At 43.7% G+C, this 20,627-nt stretch overlaps 1 protein-coding gene across 2 annotated transcripts in view; it reads right to left on the bottom strand.

Moving 5' to 3' along the window:
- Window positions 1–19,209, bottom strand: part of ADAM33 (ADAM metallopeptidase domain 33) — an 85,984-nt gene extending 66,775 nt beyond the window's left edge. For both annotated transcript variants that reach the window (XM_060687204.2, XM_060687205.2), the window contains exons 1-2: window positions 19,012–19,209; window positions 8,222–8,307 (exon numbers count right to left, since the gene is read on the bottom strand). In XM_060687204.2, coding sequence (XP_060543187.2) covers window positions 8,222–8,307; window positions 19,012–19,132 — 207 coding nt within the window. In that variant the 5' untranslated portion in view covers window positions 19,133–19,209. The remainder of the gene's footprint in view (window positions 1–8,221; window positions 8,308–19,011) is intronic.
- Window positions 19,210–20,627: the final 1,418 nt, after the last annotated feature.

Raw genomic sequence — 20,627 nt, 5'->3', positions numbered from 1 at the left:
GATGCTGCAACGGCCGTTAAGTGCGAAAAACCATCGCAACTCGCTTTTTTTCACTGCCGTTGTCACTTAGAACGGTCACTAAACGGACCGTTGTAACTCGAGAACTACCTGTAGTTGAGCTTGGAAATATGCTCTTAAATCGTAGCGATCATTAAGCAAGTCACCATATAACCGGGCCTGATTTTACCAGCTTTTCTGCAGCCGTCATTAAGCGAACATTGAAGTTATTCAGTGAATATTACAGCCGTTAAGCGAAGCTGCTTGCATCAATGGGCGTTTTTTTTTTTCCTTTTTTAATAGAAACTGGAAATAAATGCTGGAATCAGGCAAAAAACCCACCAAAAATCAGAGTGAGGTGGCAGCGCCCCGAAAGTCACAGATTTTATGAAAAAACTGGAGTTTTTGTGAGTCAAACGATGGGAAGGATTCTGAATGACTAAGAAATCATATTAAAAGGTTTATCAGAGGCCTGGAGCAGCTAAATTCACGTCAGCTTTCTCAGCCTCCATTGAGGAAGGGAACTTGCCAGCCATTTTCCCGCCTTCCGCAAAAATCTTCCTGTGAGGGAGTTTGAAAACAATAAATAAAATGAAACAATAAAAGTAAGAAAAAATAATAAAATAGATAATAAAATAGAAATAAAGAAAGAAAAGAAAGAATAAAATAATAAAAGTAAAAAAAATAAGACAATAAAACAAAAAAACCATAATAAAATAAAACATCACATCACATCACATAATATAAAACAAAGTAAAACAAAATAGGACAGTATAAGTAAAAAATAATAAACAAGATAAAATATAAACAAACAAATAAGGCAATAAAATGGGGTGGAGGGGAAGAATAAAAGTAAAAAAAATTAAAAAGCCAATAAAACAAAAATAAAATAAAACATAATCAAATAAAACATCACATCACATCACATAAAACAAAGTAAAATAAAACAAAACAATAGAAGATAATATGATCCGTTTGGGGGTACACTGTCATAATTTTAAACTGTTTTAACAGGGTTGCTGATTTTAATTTTTGTTTCATTGTGATTTGTATTGGAATTCGTCATTTTGTAAGCCGCCTTGAGTCCCCAGGGAGAAAGGCGGCATATAAATCGCAATAATTAATTAATAAATAAATAAATAAATAAATAAATAAATAAATAAATAAATAATTGAATTAAATTAAAATAAATACAACCAGATGAAAACTAAACTAAAATGTACAAATAAAAAGAGAATAACGTAAATAAATTAGATAATAAAAATTAATTATTTTATTTTATTTTATTTTATTATTTATTTTATTTTATTTTATTTTATTATTTTATTTTATTTTATTTTATTATTTTATTTTATTATTTTATTTTATTTTATTTTATTTTATTTTATTTTATTATTTTATTTTATTTTATTTTATTTTATTTTATTTTATTTTATTTTATTTTATTATTTTATTTTATTTTATTTTATTTTATTTTATTTTATTTTATTTTATTTTATTTATATACCGCCCTTCTTCAACAGGACTCAGGGCGGTGAACAGCCACGGTAAAACATAACATATAAAATTTAAAAGCAATTTAAAAAACATTAAATAATTTTGGCTATCCATTTAAAACAACCCGGGTTGTTTTAAATGGATAGCTAATAAATGATAAATTGATAAACTAAACTAAAACTAAACTAAAACTAAACTAAAACTAAACTAAAACTAAACTAAAACTAAACTAAAACTAAACTAAAACTAAACTAAAACTAAACTAGAATAAAAAAATAATAATAAAAACCAAAAAACCAAAATAAAACAAAATGAAATGAAATCCGAAAATAGCAAAATTTTGACTGGCTGGCGTGTTGCTGCCTGAAGCTGCGGTCCAAGATTTGAAAATAATCACCAATTTTTTTTTTTAAAGGTTAGTGCAATTCAAATAAAGTTTGGAGGAGGAGGGGGAGAGGGGGGCAGATGTCAAACCGCAGCTGGAAAGTTGCACCCACACCAGTTTAGCGCAATTATTTGTTTTCACTTTGATTTTGTCTTTCTTGGGTTACGGCTGACTTCCTCCTGGCTGCTGTGAGATTTGTAGCTCCCAAGAATCCCTGCCGGATTCCAAGAAACGACTCCGGGCCCTGCGAGGGAGGCAGGCGTGGGGCAGAGCCCCCAGAGAGCCCACCCACCCACTGCCTTAAAAGGAGAAAAGGGTCGTTTTCTCTTGACCCCCAGAATCGTTGGCTTCTACCAGCCGAGGGTCTTTAGAGGAGATACGTCTACAAAATATTTTCCCCCTTTCCACCCACTCGACCTCCATGGCCCACCCGAGAGATCAGGGGTTTTTAAACTTGGCAAATTTAAGATGGGTGGACTTCAATTCCCAGAATTCCCCAGCGAGCATACGGAGCTGAAATCCACACATAGTAACTGGGGAATTCTGGGAATTGAAGTCGTCACATACTTGCTGGGGAATTCTGGGAGTTGAAGTTAATACATACTAACTGGGGAATTCTGGGAATTGAAGTCGTCACATAATGACTGGGGAATTCTGGGAATTGAAGTCACATACTAACTGGGGAATTCTGGGAATTGAAGTCAATACATACTGACTGGGGAATTCTGGGAGTTGAAATGCATACATACTAACTGGGGAATTCTGGGAGTTGAAATCCACACATACTGGCTGGAGAATTCTGGGAATTGAAGTCAATATATACTGGCTGGGGAATTCTGGGAGTTGAAGTCAATACATACTAACTGGGGAATTCTGGGAATTGAAGTTGTCACATATTGACTGGGGAATTCTGGGAATTGAAGTCAATACATACTGACTGGGGAATTCTGGGAGTTGAAATGCATACATACTAACTGGGGAATTCTGGGAGTTGAAATCCACACATACTGGCTGGAGAATTCTGGGAATTGAAGTCAATATATACTGGCTGGGGAATTCTGGGAGTTGAAGTCAATACATACTAACTGGGGAATTCTGGGAATTGAAGTTGTCACATATTGACTGGGGAATTCTGGGAATTGAAGTCACATACTAACTGGGGAATTCTGGGAATTGAAGTCAATACATACTGACTGGGGAATTCTGGGAGTTGAAATGCATACATACTAACTGGGGAATTCTGGGAAATGAAGTCGTCACATAATGGCTGGGGAATTCTGGGAATTGAAGTCAATATATACTGACTGGGGAATTCTGGGAGTTGAAGTCATCTCATACTGGCTGGGGAATTCTGGGAATTGAAGTCAATATATACTGGCTGGGGAATTCTGGGAATTGAAGTCGTCACATACTGGCTGGGGAATTCTGGGAATTGAAGTCAATATATACTGGCTGGGGAATTCTGGGAATTGAAGTCATCTCATACTGGCTGGGGAATTCTGGGAATTGAAGTCAATATATACTGACTGGGGAATTCTGGGAGTTGAAATGCATACATACTAACTGGGGAATTCTGGGAATTGAAGTCATCTCATACTGGCTGGGGAATTCTACAAACTAAAGTCCAAATATATTGGCTGGGGAGTTTTGGGAATTCACATATCTTAAAGGTGAACTTGAATTCCACACCTCTTCAGTTTGTTTTCAAATTGAAAACAACCCTACTATTAGATGGTCATCATGGCTCCAAGATCAGAAGCAACAGCTGCATCGCAACTCACTTTTGCAAACACGATTGAGCCACGTGCAATGCTGTGGCACATGGGTTTTATTGATACACTCATATTTCTCTTTGGGGGGGGTGCTCTCTGAGTTTGGTGGGTTTTCTTGCAGACGTTTCATGACCCAACTAGGGAACGCTATCAGTGCTTAGTGGGGTTTTGTATATGTATATTCGAGTGGCTCGCTCTAATGCAGGGGTCTCCAACCTTGGCGACTTGAAGACTTGTGGACTTCAACTCCCAGAGTTCCAGTTGCCAAGGTTGGAGACCCTTGCTCTTTATATCCATATACTGAGCAAAAGAGACGATCGAAGAGCCAAAAAGGGAACTAAAAAGACCAGAAGGCACCTCCTCACCAGCAATCAGCACCGAGATGAGCGTAGATTAACTTCAAGATTAACATCAGGCTAACAATCAAAAAGTAAGCCATACCCCCAATCAAGGAACTGGCAGACAAATTAATATTAAACATGGACGTGCTCAGCTGCAGATGAGGAGCAGCTGGAGGCCACGATTCGTCCTTGTGACTCATGGCCATCTAATGCCCCTGGTCTTCAGAGAAGGTTTTCACTCGCTTGGAGGGTTCGGGCATCTGCGCTGGCACCCCCCATCCTGCAAGGAAAGGCTCCGGATTGCTGCCTTGCCCTCCTCACCCCCAGGGACCAGGCTCCAGCCTCCCCCTCTCCAATTTGCAGCCGCAGAACAGGTCAAGGGTGGTGAAGGCAGGCTGAGCCCCAGCCCGAAGGAAGAATGCCCGGCATGGGGTGGACGTGCCAAGCACAAAATAAACCCACGTTCCTTGCCACCCCCTCTCGGCACCCTAAATATAGAAGCCGAAGCAACAAACAGCCTGCCGGAGAAACCTGGGCTGAGTCTCTCTGTTGTGAATGGAATATACACACAACTGGCAGGAGAGCAAAACTATGCGGCATTTCGGGGTGTGCCACAGAAAGGGAGGGGGAAGAGAGGGAAAGAGAGAAAGAGAAAGAAAGAGAGAGAAAGAGAGAGAGAGAGAAAGAGAAAGAAAGAGAGAGAAAGAGAGGAGGAAGAAAAAGAGAGAGGGAAAGAGAAGGAAAGAGAAATAGAGAGAGAGAGAAAGAAGGGAGAGAGAAGGAAACGGGAAACAGAAAAAAGAGAGGGAGACACAAAGGGATGGGGAAGAGAAAGAGGGAGAAAGAGAGAGAAAGGGAAAGAGAAAAGAGAGGGGGGAAGGAAGGAAAGAAAGAGAGAGAGAGAAAGAGAGAAAAAAGAAAAAGAGAGGAAGAGAGGAGGAAGAGAAAGAAAAACAAAAAGGAAAGAAAAAGAAAGAAGGGAGGAAAAGAGAGGAAAAAAGTATGAAAGAGAGAGATAGATACAGAGAAAGAAAAAGAGTGGAGGATGAAAAAGAGAGAGAAAAAGAGGGAAAGAGAAATAGAGAGAGAGAGAGAGAAGGGAGAGAGAAAGAAAGGGAAAAGGGAAACAAAAAAGAGAAGAAGAGGGGGAGGGAGAGAGAGAGAAGAATAGGGAAGAGAAAGAGGGAGAGAGAAAGAGAGAGAAAGGGAAAGAGAAAAAACAGAGAAAAGAGAGGGGGGAAGGAAGGAAGGAGGAAGGAAGGAAAGAAAGAAAGAGAGAGAGAGAGAGAGAGAGAGAAAAGGCAGGAAGGCAAGAAGGAAGGAAGGGAAATGGAGGAGGAGGAGGAAGGAAAAGAGAAGAGTGATGAGGGAAGGAAGAAAATGGAAAGGGAGGAAAGGAGTGAGGGAGTGAGTGAGAAAGGAAGGAGGCAGGGGGGAAGCAAATAGCAGGGAGAATAGAAGAAGGAAGGGAAGAAAGAAAGAGGGAGAGGGGAAGGAAAAAAGGAAGGAAGAAAAGGAAGGAAGGAAGGAAGGAAGGGAGGAAGGAAGGAAGGAAGGAAGGAAGGAAGGAAGGAAGGAAGGAAGGAAGGAAGGAAGGAAGGAAAAGAGAGAGCATTTCATTTCGGAGATTAAAATTGGTCCAAGGGTTTAGAAAGAAAACTTTGCGTCCAACACTTCAAATGGAGAACCAGGAAGATTTGCCAAAAAGGGATTTTGACCACAATTTCTTCACCCCCCCCCCCAAAGATCTCACCTCCCCCCTTTGAGAGGCTTCTAATACGTCTTTCAGCTCCTCCTCCTCTTCATTCCATCCTGCACAGTCCTAAAAGACCCTCCCCAACGCCCCAGCCCTGAGTTTGCAGGCCACGAACTCACTTAACAACTGACTTGCTTAGCAACGGAAACGTTGGGCTGCCCTGGGGTCGTAAGTCAAGGACCACCTGCACAGGAAGAGAAGCCGGGGTCCCCGGGACATTAGCAGGAGGAATACAGTAGCAACTTCCCCCCCCCCCCGAAAAAATATAAATTTTCATCGAAGTGCCTGGGGACGATGGGTTTTGAACGCCACGCGCACTGCCACTCTCCTGCAGCTGGGAAACAGCTGTTTGCAGAGGGAGCTCTGATGACTTAAGCCAGAGTCTGGGCGAACAAAGGGGTCTCTATCAAGAGAAGACCCCCCTGGCCGAACAGCTGAAATCACAGCCCCTAACCCAACCCTCATCCCTTTCTCTGCTCGGGTGAAAAGCGCTCCGAAAACTGAAAACATGTTCTATGTTTCTACAGGTAGTCCTCGACTTACGACCACCATCGACCCTCAAACGTACGTTTGTTGTTAAGCGAGACATTGCTTAAGTGAACGTACGACCTTCCTTGTCACCGTTAAGGGAATCCCAGTGCGGTTGGCGGGTTGGTCGTTAAGTGTATCTGACTTCCCCCTTTACTTCGAGGGTCGCAAAAGGAGATCGGGTGACACCTCCTCCCCCCAGGACACTGCAACCGTCATAAATATGAGTCAGGGGCCAAGCGTCTGAATTTGGATCATGCGAACCTGGGGATGCAACAAGGGTTGTAAGTGTGGGAAACGGTCATAAGTCACTTTTTCCAGTCATTTTGAATTGTCACTAAACCTGTTGCCAATCCTCCAAATTTGCAATGGCCGTAAGTGTGAAAAATGGCCATAAGTGTGTAAAAATGGTTGTAAGTGTGAAAAAATAGTTGTGTGAAAAATGGCCATAAGTGTGAAAAATGGTTGTAAGTGTGAAAAATGGCCATAAGTGTGTAAAAATGGTTGTAAGTGTGAAAAAATGGTCATAGGTGTGAAAAATGGCCATAAGTGTGTAAAAATGGTTGTAAGTGTGAAAAAATAGTTATGTGAAAAATGGCCATAAGTGTGAAAAATGGTTGTAAGTGTGAAAAAATAGTTATGTGAAAAATGGCCATAAGTGTGAAAAATGGTTGTAAGTGTGAAAAATAGTTGTGTGAAAAATGGTCATAAGTGTGAAAAAATGGTCATAGGTGTGAAAAATGGTCATAAGTGTGAAAAAATGGTCATAGGTGTGAAAAATGGCCATAAGTGTGTAAAAATGGTCATAAGTGTGAAAAAATGGTCATAGGTGTGAAAAATGGTCATAAGTGTGAAAAATGGTTGTAAGTGTGAAAAAATGGTGAAAAATTTCTTTTTTTCAGTGCTGTTGTAACTTTGGTCGGTCATTCAATGAACTGTTGTAAGCCAAGGACTGCCTCTATTTCTTTTCTGTTCCTTTTTTGGGGCAGAACGACCCTCTAAAAGGATGCAAGTGACCCGCTGTCTGCAAGGAGTCTCAATCCTTCCATTCCCCACCATCCGGTCAGAGCTGAAGAAGCTTCTGGGATGAGAAGCGAAATGTCTTCAAAAGAAAAAAAACAAGGAAGTCCAGGTGCCTCCTGAAAAAAGCACCTTTGGGACGACGGTGACCTGGATGACGGAGAATCTCTACAGACACCCAAAAAAAAGAGCCTTGGTGGCGCAGCAGACTAAAGCGCTGTTAAGTAACACCAGCTGCCTGCAATTACTGCAAGTTCGAATCTCACCAGGCTCAAGGTTGACTCAGCCTTCCATCCTTTCTAAGGTAGATAAATTGAGGACCCAGATTGTGGGGGCAATAAGATGACTTTGTATAAAAAAGAACACCGCTTGGGGGGGCCCAAAAGCCCTACTAAGCAGGTGTATACAAAAGTATGAAGGCTATTGCTTAACGCATTGTAAGCCGCCCTGAGTCTCCGGAGAAGGGCGGCATATAAATCGAATTGATAGATAGATAGATAGATAGATAGATAGATAGATAGATAGATAGATAGATAGATAGATAGATAGGATAGATAAGAGCCTTGGTGGTGCAGCGGACTAAAGTGCTGTTAAGTAGCACCTAGCTGCCAGCTGCCTGCAATTACTGCGAGTTCGAATCTCACCAGGCTCAAGGTTGACTCAGCCTTCCATCCTTCCGAGGTAGGTAAAATGAGGACCCGGATTGTGGGGGCAATAAGCTGACTTGGTATAAAAAAGAACACCGCTTGGGGGGGGGCAAAAGCCCTACTAAGCAGGTACATACAAAAGTATGAAGGCTATTGCTTAACGCATTGTAAGCCGCCCTGAGTCTCCGGAGAAGGGCGGCATATAAATCGAACCAATCAATCAATCGATCAATCAAAACAAAACCGCTCGAGCACAAATGATCCAAGCCAATCTTTACCTTTTCTGCCCCTTCAACCGATCGTCGGCTCCGTCCTCTGTCGGAAATCCAGCGGGGAGTGACAGATTCTCCTTGGGGTGGCCATTCTAAAAAATTAACCAAAATAATAAGAATAATAATGATTACAAAATGGAGGAACGGGAAACCAATCTGCAAACCACCCCCGCCACCCCCAAAAAAAAGAGGAAGAAGAGGAACAACCCTAAAATAAAATTTTGATTTATTTTTTTTTTAAAAAAAAGGTCAATCAGAGTAGAGGTGGAAGGGACCTTGGAGGTCTTCTAGCCCAACCCAATTAAAGACGAGCATTTTCCCAGAGATGGCAAAGTCGATGGCCAGAGATCTGATCCGCATGGCTGTTCCTGGACGGTGGAGAACCTCCTCGGTTCCATTCAGATGAAGGAGGACCTGCAGCCTTGAGAAGCGGTGAATTAAAATCTGGGGAAGATGGGATGACCACGTCATGGCTGCGTTCCCACAGCCCCCTCAACTCCAGACCAGGGGGGCTGCGTTAATGGGATCAAACCTGGGTCACCATGTCATATGAACGCAGCTCTGATTGGCAGCAGGTATCGGGAAAGTTCTGGGAGGACTTGATAGGTCAAACGCAGCTACAGACGGATTGTGATGAAACCTGGGTCAAGCATGTTGTGGGAACTCGGCTCTAACATGGAGTGAGTTTTCGGGATGTACTGTCCTGGGTGGTCCTGACAGGTAAAGCTCAGCTAAATAATAGAGTAGAGTAGAGTAGAGTAGAGTAGAGTAGAGTAGAGTAGAGTAGAGTAGAGTAGAGTAGAGTAGAGTAGAGTAATAGAGTACAGTAGAGTAGAGCAGAATAATACAGTAGATTAAATAGAGTACAATAGATTAGAGTAATAGAGTACAGTAGAGGAGAGGAGAGTAGATGAATAGAGTAGAGTAGAGTAGAGTAGAGTAGAGTAAAGTAGAAGAGTAGAGTAGAATAGAATAATAGAATAGAGTAGAGTAGAGTAGAGTAGAGTAGAGTAGAGTAGAGTAGAAGAATAGAATAGAATAGAATAGAATAGAATAGAATAGAATAGAATAGAATAGAATAGAATAGAATAGAATAGAATAGAATAGAATAGAATAGAATAGAATAGAATATATGGAAGGAATGGAATGGAATGGAATGGAATGGAATAGAATAGAATAGAATAGAATAGAATAGAATAGAATAGAATAGAATAGAATAGAATAGAATAGAATATATGGAAGGAATGGAATGGAATGGAATGGAATGGAATGGAATAGAATAGAATAGAATAGAATAGAATAGAATAGAATAGAATAGAATATATGGAAGGAATGGAATGGAATGGAATGGAATGGAATAGAATAGAATAGGATTCAGAATAGAATAGAATAGAATAGAATAGAATAGAATAGAATAGAATAGAAAATATGGAATAGAATAGAATATATGGAAGGAATGGAATGGAATGGAATAGAATAGAATAGAATAGAATAGAATAGAATAGAATAGAATAGAATAGAATAGAATAGATGGAAGGAATGGAATGGAATGGAATGGAATGGAATAGAATAGAATAGAATAGAATAGAATAGAATATATGGAAGGAATGGAATGGAATGGAATGGAATGGAATGGAATAGGATTCAGAATAGAATAGAATAGAATAGAATAGAATAGAATAGAATAGAATAGAATAGAATAGAATAGAATAGAATAGAATAGAATAGAATATATGGAAGGAATGGAATGGAATGGAATGGAATGGAATGGAATAGAATAGAATAGAATAGAATAGAATAGAATAGAATAGAATAGAATAGAATAGAATAGAATAGAATAGAATAGAATAGAATATATGGAAGGAATGGAATGGAATGGAATGGAATGGAATGGAATAGAATAGAATAGAATAGAATAGAATAGAATAGAATAGAATAGAATAGAATAGAAGGAATGGAATGGAATAGAATAGAATAGAATAGAATAGAATAGAATAGAATAGAATAGAATATATGGAAGGAATGGAATGGAATGGAATGGAATGGAATAGAATCGAATAGGATTCAGAATAGAATAGAATAGAATAGAATAGAATAGAATAGAATAGAATAGAATAGAATAGAATAGAATAGAATAGAAAATATGGAATAGAATAGAATATATGGAAGGAATGGAATGGAATGGAATGGAATAGAATAGAATAGAATAGAATAGAATAGAATAGAATAGAATAGAATAGAATAGATGGAAGGAATGGAATGGAATGGAATGGAATGGAATAGAATAGAATAGAATAGAATAGAATAGAATAGAATAGAATAGAATAGAATAGAATAGAATATATGGAAGGAATGGAATGGAATGGAATGGAATAGAATAGAATAGAATAGAATAGAATAGAATAGAATAGAATAGAATAGAATAGAATATATGGAAGGAATGGAATGGAATGGAATGGAATGGAATGGAATGGAATGGAATAGGATTCAGAATAGAATAGAATAGAATAGAATAGAATAGAATAGAATAGAATAGAATAGAATAGAATAGAATAGAATATATGGAAGGAATGGAATGGAATGGAATGGAATGGAATAGAATAGAATAGAATAGAATAGAATAGAATATATGGAAGGAATGGAATGGAATGGAATGGAATGGAATGGAATAGGATTCAGAATAGAATAGAATAGAATAGAATAGAATAGAATAGAATAGAATAGAATAGAATAGAATAGAATAGAATAGAATAGAATAGAATAGAATATATGAAAGGAATGGAATGGAATGGAATGGAATAGAATAGAATAGAATAGAATAGAATAGAATAGAATAGAATAGAATAGAATAGAATAGAATAGAATAGAATAGAATAGAATAGAATAGAATTCTTTATTGGCCAAGTGTGATTGGACACACAAGGAATCTGTCTTTGGTGCATACGCTCTCAGTGTGCATAAAAGAAAAAAAACATTCATCAAGAATCATAAGATAATCATAAGATAAGAATCATAAGATACACCACTTAGTAATAGTCATAGGTTACTAATAAGCAATCAAACCATAAAGACCAAATTGGTTGTGTTGTGGGATCAAACCTGAGTCACCATGTCGTGTGAACCCAACTCTGATTGGCGGTAGGTTTCGGGGAAGTTCTGGGCGGACTTGATAGGTCAAACTCAGCTACAGACGGATTGTGTTGTGAGATAAAACTTAGGTCAGCCTGTTGTGTGAATCCAGCTCTAACTTGGAGTGACTTTTGGGGATATCCTGGGTAGTCTTCATTGTTGACGTTCAGTTACAGATCAGACTGAATGTGTTGCAGGCTCAAACCTGGGTCAGCATGTGGTGGGAACCCAACTTGAACTGGGAGTGGGTTTTAGGGAATGATCTGGATGGCCTTGACAGGTTCAGCAGATGTTGATTCTCAGAGGTTGCAGAAGAGGAGAACGTTCTTCTCCATCTTCCTGTTTGATCAGGTTGAGACACCCCAAGCTCACCACCTTCCTGCTGTTGTGGATAACACAGGTGTGGGTGGTTGCAACAGGCGTCAATCTCCGATCTCAGAAGATCGAACCAGGATGGGCGACTTTCAGCTCAAGAGAGGAAACCAGCAGGAAATCGAAGTGACGACAACCACCTCCTCGATGAAGGAAAACCACTTCCATCTTCTGAAGAACTTCTCCTCCGCTTCTTGAGAATCGGTCTTTCTGGGCTCATGTGATTGTGGAGAGAGAGAGTTGGTGGAGGAGGCTTTGCCTTGGACATCTTTCTATCTTCGAGGTCTCTCTGGTTCTCCCCTCAGGCATGAAAGCCAACTGGGTGACTTTGGGCCAATCACCAAGAGGGAGTTCTAGTATCTCCTTAGGCATGAAAGCCAACTGGGTGACTTTGGGCCAATCACCAGGAGACGGTGAGTTCTAGTATCTCCTTAGGCATGAAAGCCAACTGGGTGACTTTGGGCCAATCACCAGGAGACGGTGAATTCTAGTATCTTCTTAGGCATGAAAGCCAGTTGGGTGACTTTGGGCCAATCCCCAGGAGACGGTGAGTTTTTCTGGTTTCATGGTAGGGTGAGAAGTCCAGGAGGCTGCAGGGAAGAGCTGGGAAAGGGACAGCTGGACCTTCAAGGAAGCTTCTGTCCACCTCGTCCCCAAAGCAGTGCAAGGACAGCCCCAGACAGTTCCCAAACGTCTCCAAGTTCCCTTCTCCTTCAAAAGGGAACTTGTAACCAACCATGGTCAGGCAAGGAGAAGCAGGAGGAGAAAAGCAGAAGTGAAATGGAGGGTCTCCTTCCTCTCTGCAGTGGGGTGGGGGTGGGGTTGGTGCCCATTCTCCTTCTTCTTCTCCGTGGGGTTTTGGTAGGTAACCTACTCAACCTTCCCAGCTCCATGGACAAAGCTTTTGGCCAGCCCTCCACCTGCTCTTCTGCTCTGTCTGGGAAGAAGAGTCTTCCCAGAATTCCCGGCCAGCATGCGGTAGGGAATTCTGGGATTTCTCTTCCCAAATACACCCAGGGAGGAAGTTTTGGAAAATAAACATCAAACAATTGTAAGTGCTCTTGTTCATGTCCATTTTCCTTCCTTCCCTTTGTTCCATCTCTTTCTCCTTCTTTCCGTCTCTCCTTCTCTCTCCACTTCCTTCTCTTCTTCCTTCCCTCTCTCCCTTTATTCCTCTCCCTCCCTCCTTCATTCTTCCTCCTTCTTCAATCCTCTTCATCCTCCCATCTCCTTCCTTCCTCCCTCCTTCTCCTTCCTTCATTCTTCCCACTCTCCTTCTCCTTCCTTCCTCTTCTTTCTTCCTTCCTTCTTCTTTCTCCCTCCTCCCTTCTTTCCTGTCTCCCTCTTTCTCCCTTTCTCCTCTCCTCCCTCCCTCCCTTTCTCCTTCCTTCCTCTTCCTTTCTTCTTCCTCCCTGTTTCCACCCTTCCTTCTTTCTCCTTCCTATTCTCCTTCCTTCCTCTTTCTTCTTTCTCCCTTCCTTCTTTCCTCCTTTCTCCTTCTCTCTTCTTATTCTCCCCCTCCTTCCCTCCATCTTTCTTCCTTCCTCCCTTCCTCTTTTCTTCATCGTCCTGCCTCCTTTCCTCTACTTTTTTCCTCCCTTCTTCTTCCTCCCACCTACCATTCTTCCTTCTTTCTCCTTCCTCCTCTCCTTCCTTTCTTCTTCCTTCCTCCTTCCTTTCCTCCTTTCCCCTTCTCTCTCTTATTCTCTCCTTCCCTCCATCTTCCTCCTTCCTTCCTACTTTCCTCCTTCCCTTTTCTTCATCGTCCTACCTCCCTTTCTCTTCTTTCTTCCTCCGTTCTTCTTCCTCCCTCCTTCCACCCTTCCTTCTTTCTTGTTCCTACTCTCCTTCCTTCCTCTTTCTTCTTTCTCCCTCCTTCCACCCTTCCTTCTTTCTTGTTCCTACTCTCCTTCCTTCCTTTCTCCCTTCCTTCTTTCCTCCTTTCTCCTTCTCTCTCTTCTTATTCTCTCCATCCTTCCCTCCATCTTTCTCCTTCCTTCCTTCCTTCCTTCCTTTCCCTCCCTCCCTCTCTTTCCTTCATCGTCCTGCCTCCCGCTCTCCTTCTTCTTCCCCTCCTCCCTTCTGCCTTCCATTTGTTTTCATTACGCATTTTATTCTCCCAGCTCCTTGGAGGCCAGAGATAACTTTTTGGAGATGGTGTCATCTTTATAAATAACCGCTGAATTTCCCAATCGTTCAAAAGTGCAAAGATTTCTTGGAAAGGGGCACTCAGCTCTTTTTGCTCTTCGTCCTGACCATCCTTTCTCTGCAACCGACGCACCGGGGCACAAGTTGTACCGAACCCGAGGAGGGAATTTTTTGCTGACTTGCTCAAATCCTTCACCTCTATGCAAAGTTTTCATTGGGGGGGGGTCATGGGGAGGGGGAGGGTTAAACCACCCTCTAACAGGAAGCTTGAAAAAAGAAAAAACAGCCTTCCATGCTTCCCGTATCAAATTTCTCCTTTTCCACAAAATGATGAAGGCTGTGTTTGCGGGTTAGTGTTTTAACAGATTAACAGAGTTGGGAGGGACCTTGGAGGTCATCTAATCCAGCCCCCTGCTCAAGCAGGAGGCCCTACACCATTTCTGAGAGATGGTAGTCCAGTCTCTTCTTGAAAGCTTCCAGTGATGAAGCTCCCACAACTTCTGAAGGCAACTTCTGTTCCATGGGTTGATGGTTCTCACTGCCATGAAATTTCTCCTTATTTCCAGGTTGAATCTCTCCTTGATCAGCTTCCATCCATTGTTCCTTGTCTGGCCTTCAGGTGCTTTGGAAAATAGCTTCAGACCCCCTTCCTCCTCTCTGGGGCAGCCCCTCAAATATTGGAAGATGCTCTTCACTAGAGTAGCCATGTCTTCTGTCCAACTATGATTTACTCAGATTTCTTTCTTTCTTTCTTTCTTTCTTTCTTTCTTTCTTTCTTTCTTTCTTCTTTCTTTCTTTCTTTCTCTTTGGAAAACAGCTTGACCCCCTTCCTCCTCTCTGGGGCAGCCCCTCAAATATTGGAAAATGCTCTCCTGTCTCCCCTGGTCCTTCTCTTCACTAGAGTAGCCATGTCTTCTGTCCAACTATGATTCATTCAGATTTCTTTCTTTCTTTCTTTCTTTCTTTCTTTCTTTCTTTCTTTCTTTCTCTCTCTCTCTCTTTCTTTCTTTCTCTCTTTCTTTCTTCTTTCTCTTTCTTTCTTTCTTTCTTTCTTTCTTTCTTTCTTTCTTTCTTTCTTTCTTTCTTTCTTTCTTTCTTTCTTTCTTTCTTGTGCTTTGGAAAACAGCATGACTCCCTCCTCTCTATGGCAGCCTCTCAAATATTGGAATATTGCTTTATGTCTCCCCTGGTCCTTCTCTTCACTAGACCAGCCATGTCTTCTGTCCAACTATGATTCACTCAGATTTCTTTCTTTCTTTCTTTCTTTCTTTCTTTCTTTCTCTCTCTCTTTCTTTTTCTTTCTTTTTTCTTTCTCTTTCTTTCTTTCTTTCTTTCTTTCTTTCTTTCTTTCTTTCTTTCTTTCTTTCTTGTGCTTTGGAAAACAGCTTGGCCCCCTCCTCTCTATGGCAGCCCCTCAAATATTGGAAGATGCTATCCTGTGCCAGTGTGGGGATCAAAACTGGATCTTCTCTCACCCAACATCATTAGAACAGAAGAGAGTTGGAAGGGACCCTGGAGGTCTTCTAGTCCAACCACTTCATCAAGCAGGAGACCCTAAATCATTCCAGACAAATGAGGGTCCAATCTCTTCTCAAAAACCTCCAGTCATCTCTGCAGAGACGGCAGCTGCGCTCTGCCCATGCTCTGAGGCCCTACTGAGAACTTCGCCCTTACTAAGCAGAAACAAAGCCCGCAGACTAGGTGCACAGGTAGCCCTCGACTTACGACAATTGTGCCCAAACATTTCCGTCGCTAAAGCGCGACAGTGGTTAAGTGAGTTTGGTCCCATTTTACGACCTTTCTGGCCACCGCTGTTAAGCGAATCTGGATTCCCCGCTGAGTTTGCCTGTCAGAAGGGGATCACATGACCTCACAGGACACTATGACCGTCATAACTATGAATCAGCTGACATGCATCTGAATTTTGATCACATGACCCTGGGGAGGCTGCAGAATTCCCTTTTTTCTGCTATAACTTCACTCACTAAGCAAAAGGTTGTAAGTCGAGGACTACCTGTTCTTGGAGGGCAGAAAACCAGGGCTGAAAAAAAGTCCAAGAGGAGGACATATTTTCAGGGCCCTATGAACACGTGACCATGGAGATGCCACAACAGTCTTAAGTGTGAACAACTTTTTTTTCAGTGTCATAACTTTCAACAGTCACTAAACGAACAGTTCTAAGTCAAGGACTACCTGTATGTATTACACAGCTACCCCGAAACTTTACCAGCTCAGTTAAACCTCGTGGGACAGAAATTTCAAAGTGAATTTAAACACGCTTGGGATAAACGTGTGTCTATCATCTCACCAAAAATTAAAAAATAGATAGATACACAGAGAGGGGAGGGGGGGGAGAGATGATAGATGGATAATATATATATATATGCATGTCTTTGCAGCCCTGAGTCTTCGGAGAGGGGCGGCATACAAATTGAATTAATAAATAATTGAATTAATAAATATAGATATAGATAGATAGATAGATAGATAGATAGATAGATAGATAGATAGATAGACAGATAGATAGATAGATAGACAGACAGATGAGATAGATAGATGATATATATGTATGTATAGACTAGATAAAGATAGATAGACAGTAGATAGATAGATAGATAGATAGATAGATAGATAGATAGATAGATAGATAGATAGATAGATAGATGATAGGTAGTTAGGTGGGTAGATAAGATAGAGAGAAATGGATGATAGAGAGAGAGAGGAGGGAGAGAGAGAGAGAAATGGATCATAGGTAGAGACAGGGATAGAGGTAGAGGTAGAGACAGAGGTAGAGACAAAGAGACAGAGAAATGGATGAGAGAAAGAGAGAGAAAAGGAGGGAGGGAGAGAGAGATAAATGGATGAGAGGTAAAGAGAGGGATAGAGATAGAGAAACAGAGAGAGAGACAGAGAGAGACAGAGATACACAGAGAGAGAGAGAGAAATAAAGGAAGGAAGGAAGGAAGGAAGGAAGGAAGGAAGGAAGAAAGAAAGAAAGAAAGAAAGAAAGAAAGAAAGAAAGAAAGAAAGAAAGAAAGAAAGAAAGAAAGAAAGAAAGAAAGAAAGAAAGAAGGAAAGAGAAAGCTGGATCTTTTTCTGCCATGGGTTTTCTCCGTTTCCATGTTTGTCTCGGGAGCAGAAGAAGGGACGGTGCGAAAACATCTGCAGCAGCTGGGAGAGGCCGGCTTGGATTTCGGGCTGGGCGTGAGGAACAAACGGTTCTTCCTCCCAGCCAGTTGGCTTTACAGGGAGAGAAAAAAAACCTCGCGGGAGGAGCAGGGAGCGAATGGCGCTTGCCCGCCCTGTCTGACGGGTCAGGGAAGAGGCTGGCTTGACCTGCCGTTTGCAACCCATCTAGACCATATAGAGGCATGATGGAGCCGGGCCAGTTCCCGAAGCCACAAGAGAGGGAAAGAAGGAAGGAAGGAAGGAAGGAAAGAAAAGAAGGAAGGAAGGAAGGAAGGAAGGAAGGAGAGAGAGAGAAGAAAAAGAAAGAGAAAGAGAGAAAGAAAGAAAGAAAGAAAGAAAGAAAGAAAGAAAGAAAGAAAGAAAGAAAGAAAGAAAGAAAGGAAGGAAGGAAGGAAGGAAGGGAGGAAGGGAGGGAAGGAGGGAGGAAAGAGAGAAAGAAGAAAAAGAGAGAAAGAAAGAAAGAAAGAAAGAAAGAAAGGGAGGGAGGGAGAGAGGGAAGAGAGAGAGAAGAAAAAGAAAGAAAGAGAAAGAGAGAAAGAAAGAGAGAAAGAGGGAAAGGAAGGGAGGGAGGGAGGAAAGAGAGAGAGAGAAGAAAAAGAGAGAAAGAAAGAAAGAGGGAAAGGAAGGAAGGGAGGGAGGGAGGAGAGAGAGAGAGAGAGAAGAAAGAGAGAGAGAGAAAGAAAGAAAGAAAGAAAGAAAGAAAGAAAGAAAGAAAGAAAGAAAGAAAGAAAGAAAGAAAGAGGGAAAGGAGGGAGGGAGGACAGCAGCATCGAAAGAAAAACCGTTCCAATTCTCGGGATCAAATCCCACCCAAATCCTTCCTTCCCACAGTTGGGGGGGGGGGCTTCGCATTGCCAAAGGCCACAGTTGGGGAGCAAACTTCCTCCCCAAACAGGCCCTCTGCGTCTGACCCTCGAGACTTTTGCACCGGTGGGTTTTTTGCCCATGCAAAGCACTCCCCCCTCCCCCAAATTCTGCACTTCCTCTCTGGGAATTTGGGGGGAGGGGGCGGCTTTGCACGAGCAAAAGCCCACCGGAGGAAAAAAAAAGTCTCTCGAGCGGCCAAGATTTTAGGAGGAGATTTGCTCCCCAACGGAGCAAAAAAATTCCCACGGAGGAAATCAATACAGCGTTTGGGGGAGGGAGGCAGCTGGGACAGCCCTTGCCCCCCCCTCCCCAAAAGCCTGGATAAGCCCCCTCCCCACCCCAAACGGGCTTCAAGACCCACTTTCTGAATTCGTGGCACTGCCTTCCCATTGCAATTCGCCCGTGGTTTGGACGGAGGGAGGGCAGGCAAGACAGCCAGAGGCTGGATTTGGCCCCCGGGGGTCTAAGGGGTTGACAGTCAGGGAGGGGACCCCCAAATTTCGAACTCCCTGCCGCTGTGGGGGGGGGAGAAGCCATAAAATCCTGGGGAAGGGGAAGGAGAAGCCTTTCTAGAGATGTCCCTCCAAAGTTTCTTCTCAAGTTGGGAAGGTCCTTTCTGGGACTTTGGGGGTGGGGGTGGGGGGCGAGTGGGGGGGGGTCGGGTGTTTGTTGGAAAGGGGTCCTTGGTCCCACTCAGCTCGGGCAAGGAGCCCTGACCGTCTCTCCAGCGCGACCCCTTCCCCAAATATACCCCCAAACCCTTCTCCGGGGCTGCTTAAGAGTTGCTGAGAGTCAAGGCTCTTTTTTTTTTGAGGGGGGGGGTCGTCGATCCAAAAGGGCAAAGCTAGGAAAGCCCACCAACCCCCCCCCCCACCGCTTGGGCGGTGGGCGCGGCAGCGGCTGTGCACCATGGGCTTTTGGAAGTTTCCCCGAAAGTGGAAGAAGGGCGGCTTGCTTTCTTCGTCCGCCCCCTTCGGCAATTCCTTCTTCCCGAGCCAGGCTCCAAGACCCCAACCCCCGATAGAGCTGGGCAGCAGCCCCCTCCCCTCCCTCCCCAGCGCTCCCAAGGGAAGCCCCCCCCCCCGACCGACCTGCAGCCTCGGCGGCTCCGGCGCGAAGCGGTCCCAGCAGCAGCAGCAGCAGCAGCGCCGGCCCGGCCAGCAGCGGGCGGCGTCCGGCGGGCAGATCCCGGAGCGGCGGCCGGCCAGCCATCCCCGGAGCTCCTCCGCCCCTGCCCGGCCGCCTCGCCGCTGCCCGGCCGTAACCAGAACCACATGGCTGGCCAGCCCCGGGCCACGCCCCCCCGGCCCCGCCCCCCGCCAGGCCCCGCCCTTCGCACCCCCCCCCCCGCTTGGGTCCCTGGGCGCCGCGCGATGCCCCGGGACGGAGGGGAGGAGGGAGAGTTTAGAAGGAAGAAGAGGGAGTGGATGGAAGAGAGAGAGAGAGAGAAGTCTGGATAGAAAGAGAGAGAGATAACGAGGGAGGGATGGAGGGATATGAGAGAGGGAGGGAGAGAGAGAGAGTGATATGAGAGGGAGAGGGAGGGAAATGAGAGAGGGAGGGAAGGATGGATATATGAGAGGGAGGTAAGGAGGGATATGAGAGGGAGGGAGGGATGGATATGAGTGGGTGGGAGGGATATGAGAGAGAGGGAGGGAGGGAGGGATATGAGAGGGAGGGAGGGAGGGATATGAGTGGGTGGGAGGGATATGAATGAGAGGGAGGGAGGGAGGGATATGACAGAGGGAGGGAGGGATATGAGAGAGGGAGGGAGGGAGGGATATGAGAGAGGGAGGGAAGGATGGATATGAGTGGGTGGGAGGGATATGAGAGAGAGGGAGGGAGGGAGGGATATGAGAGGGAGGGAGGGAGGGATATGAGTGGGTGGGAGGGATATGAATGAGAGGAAGGGAGGGAGGGATATGACAGAGGGAGGGAGGGATATGAGAGAGGGAGGGAGGGAGGGATATGAGAGAGGGAGGGAGGGATATGAGTGGGTGGGAGGGATATGAATGAGAGGGAGGGAGGGAGGTATATGACAGAGGGAGGGAGGGATATGAGTGGGTGGGAGGAAGGGAGGGATATGAGAGGGAGGGAGGGATATGAATGAGAGGGAGAGGGAGGGATATGAGAGGGATGGAGAGAGGGATATGAGAGAGAAAGAGAAATAGTATAGAGAGAGGTTAGAAGATAGAGATAGGCAGGCAGGCATGGGTGGGTAGAAGGAGACAGTGATGGGGGGAGGGAGGGAGGGAGAGAAATGATAGGTAGGATAGAGTAAACATAGAGATGGATGAATGCGTATGGGGTAAGCGAGGCAGTTATTAAGTGAGTCACACCCCATTTTACGACCTTTTCGCCACCGTCGTTAAGTAAATCCCTGCCATGGGTAGTCACACGGCTGCGAAGTGAACCTGGCTGCCCCCTTGGCTTTGCTCGTCAGAAGGTTGCAAAAGGCCGCGACCGTCGCTAAGTCCATGCCCGTGGCCCCGTGTCTGCTTTTTTTGATCATGTGACCCTGGGGTAGGCTGCCCACGGTCATAAATGTGGAACAACGGGTCCTAAGTTCACTTTTCCCGGTTGACGTTTGAACTTTGGTCACTAAACAAGCCTGTTGTAGGTCGAGGACGATCTATATTGCAGTGCTGAGTGGTGGAATCTGTTTTTTTTTTTTTTTGCCCCAACATGGATTTGATTGAGACATATA

Source organism: Pantherophis guttatus, chromosome 8 (assembly GCF_059756535.1).
Source record: "Pantherophis guttatus breed Tessera chromosome 8, ASM5975653v1, whole genome shotgun sequence".
Classification (NCBI taxonomy): Eukaryota; Metazoa; Chordata; class Lepidosauria; order Squamata; family Colubridae; genus Pantherophis; species Pantherophis guttatus.
This window is presented reverse-complemented; position numbering and strand designations above follow the sequence as displayed.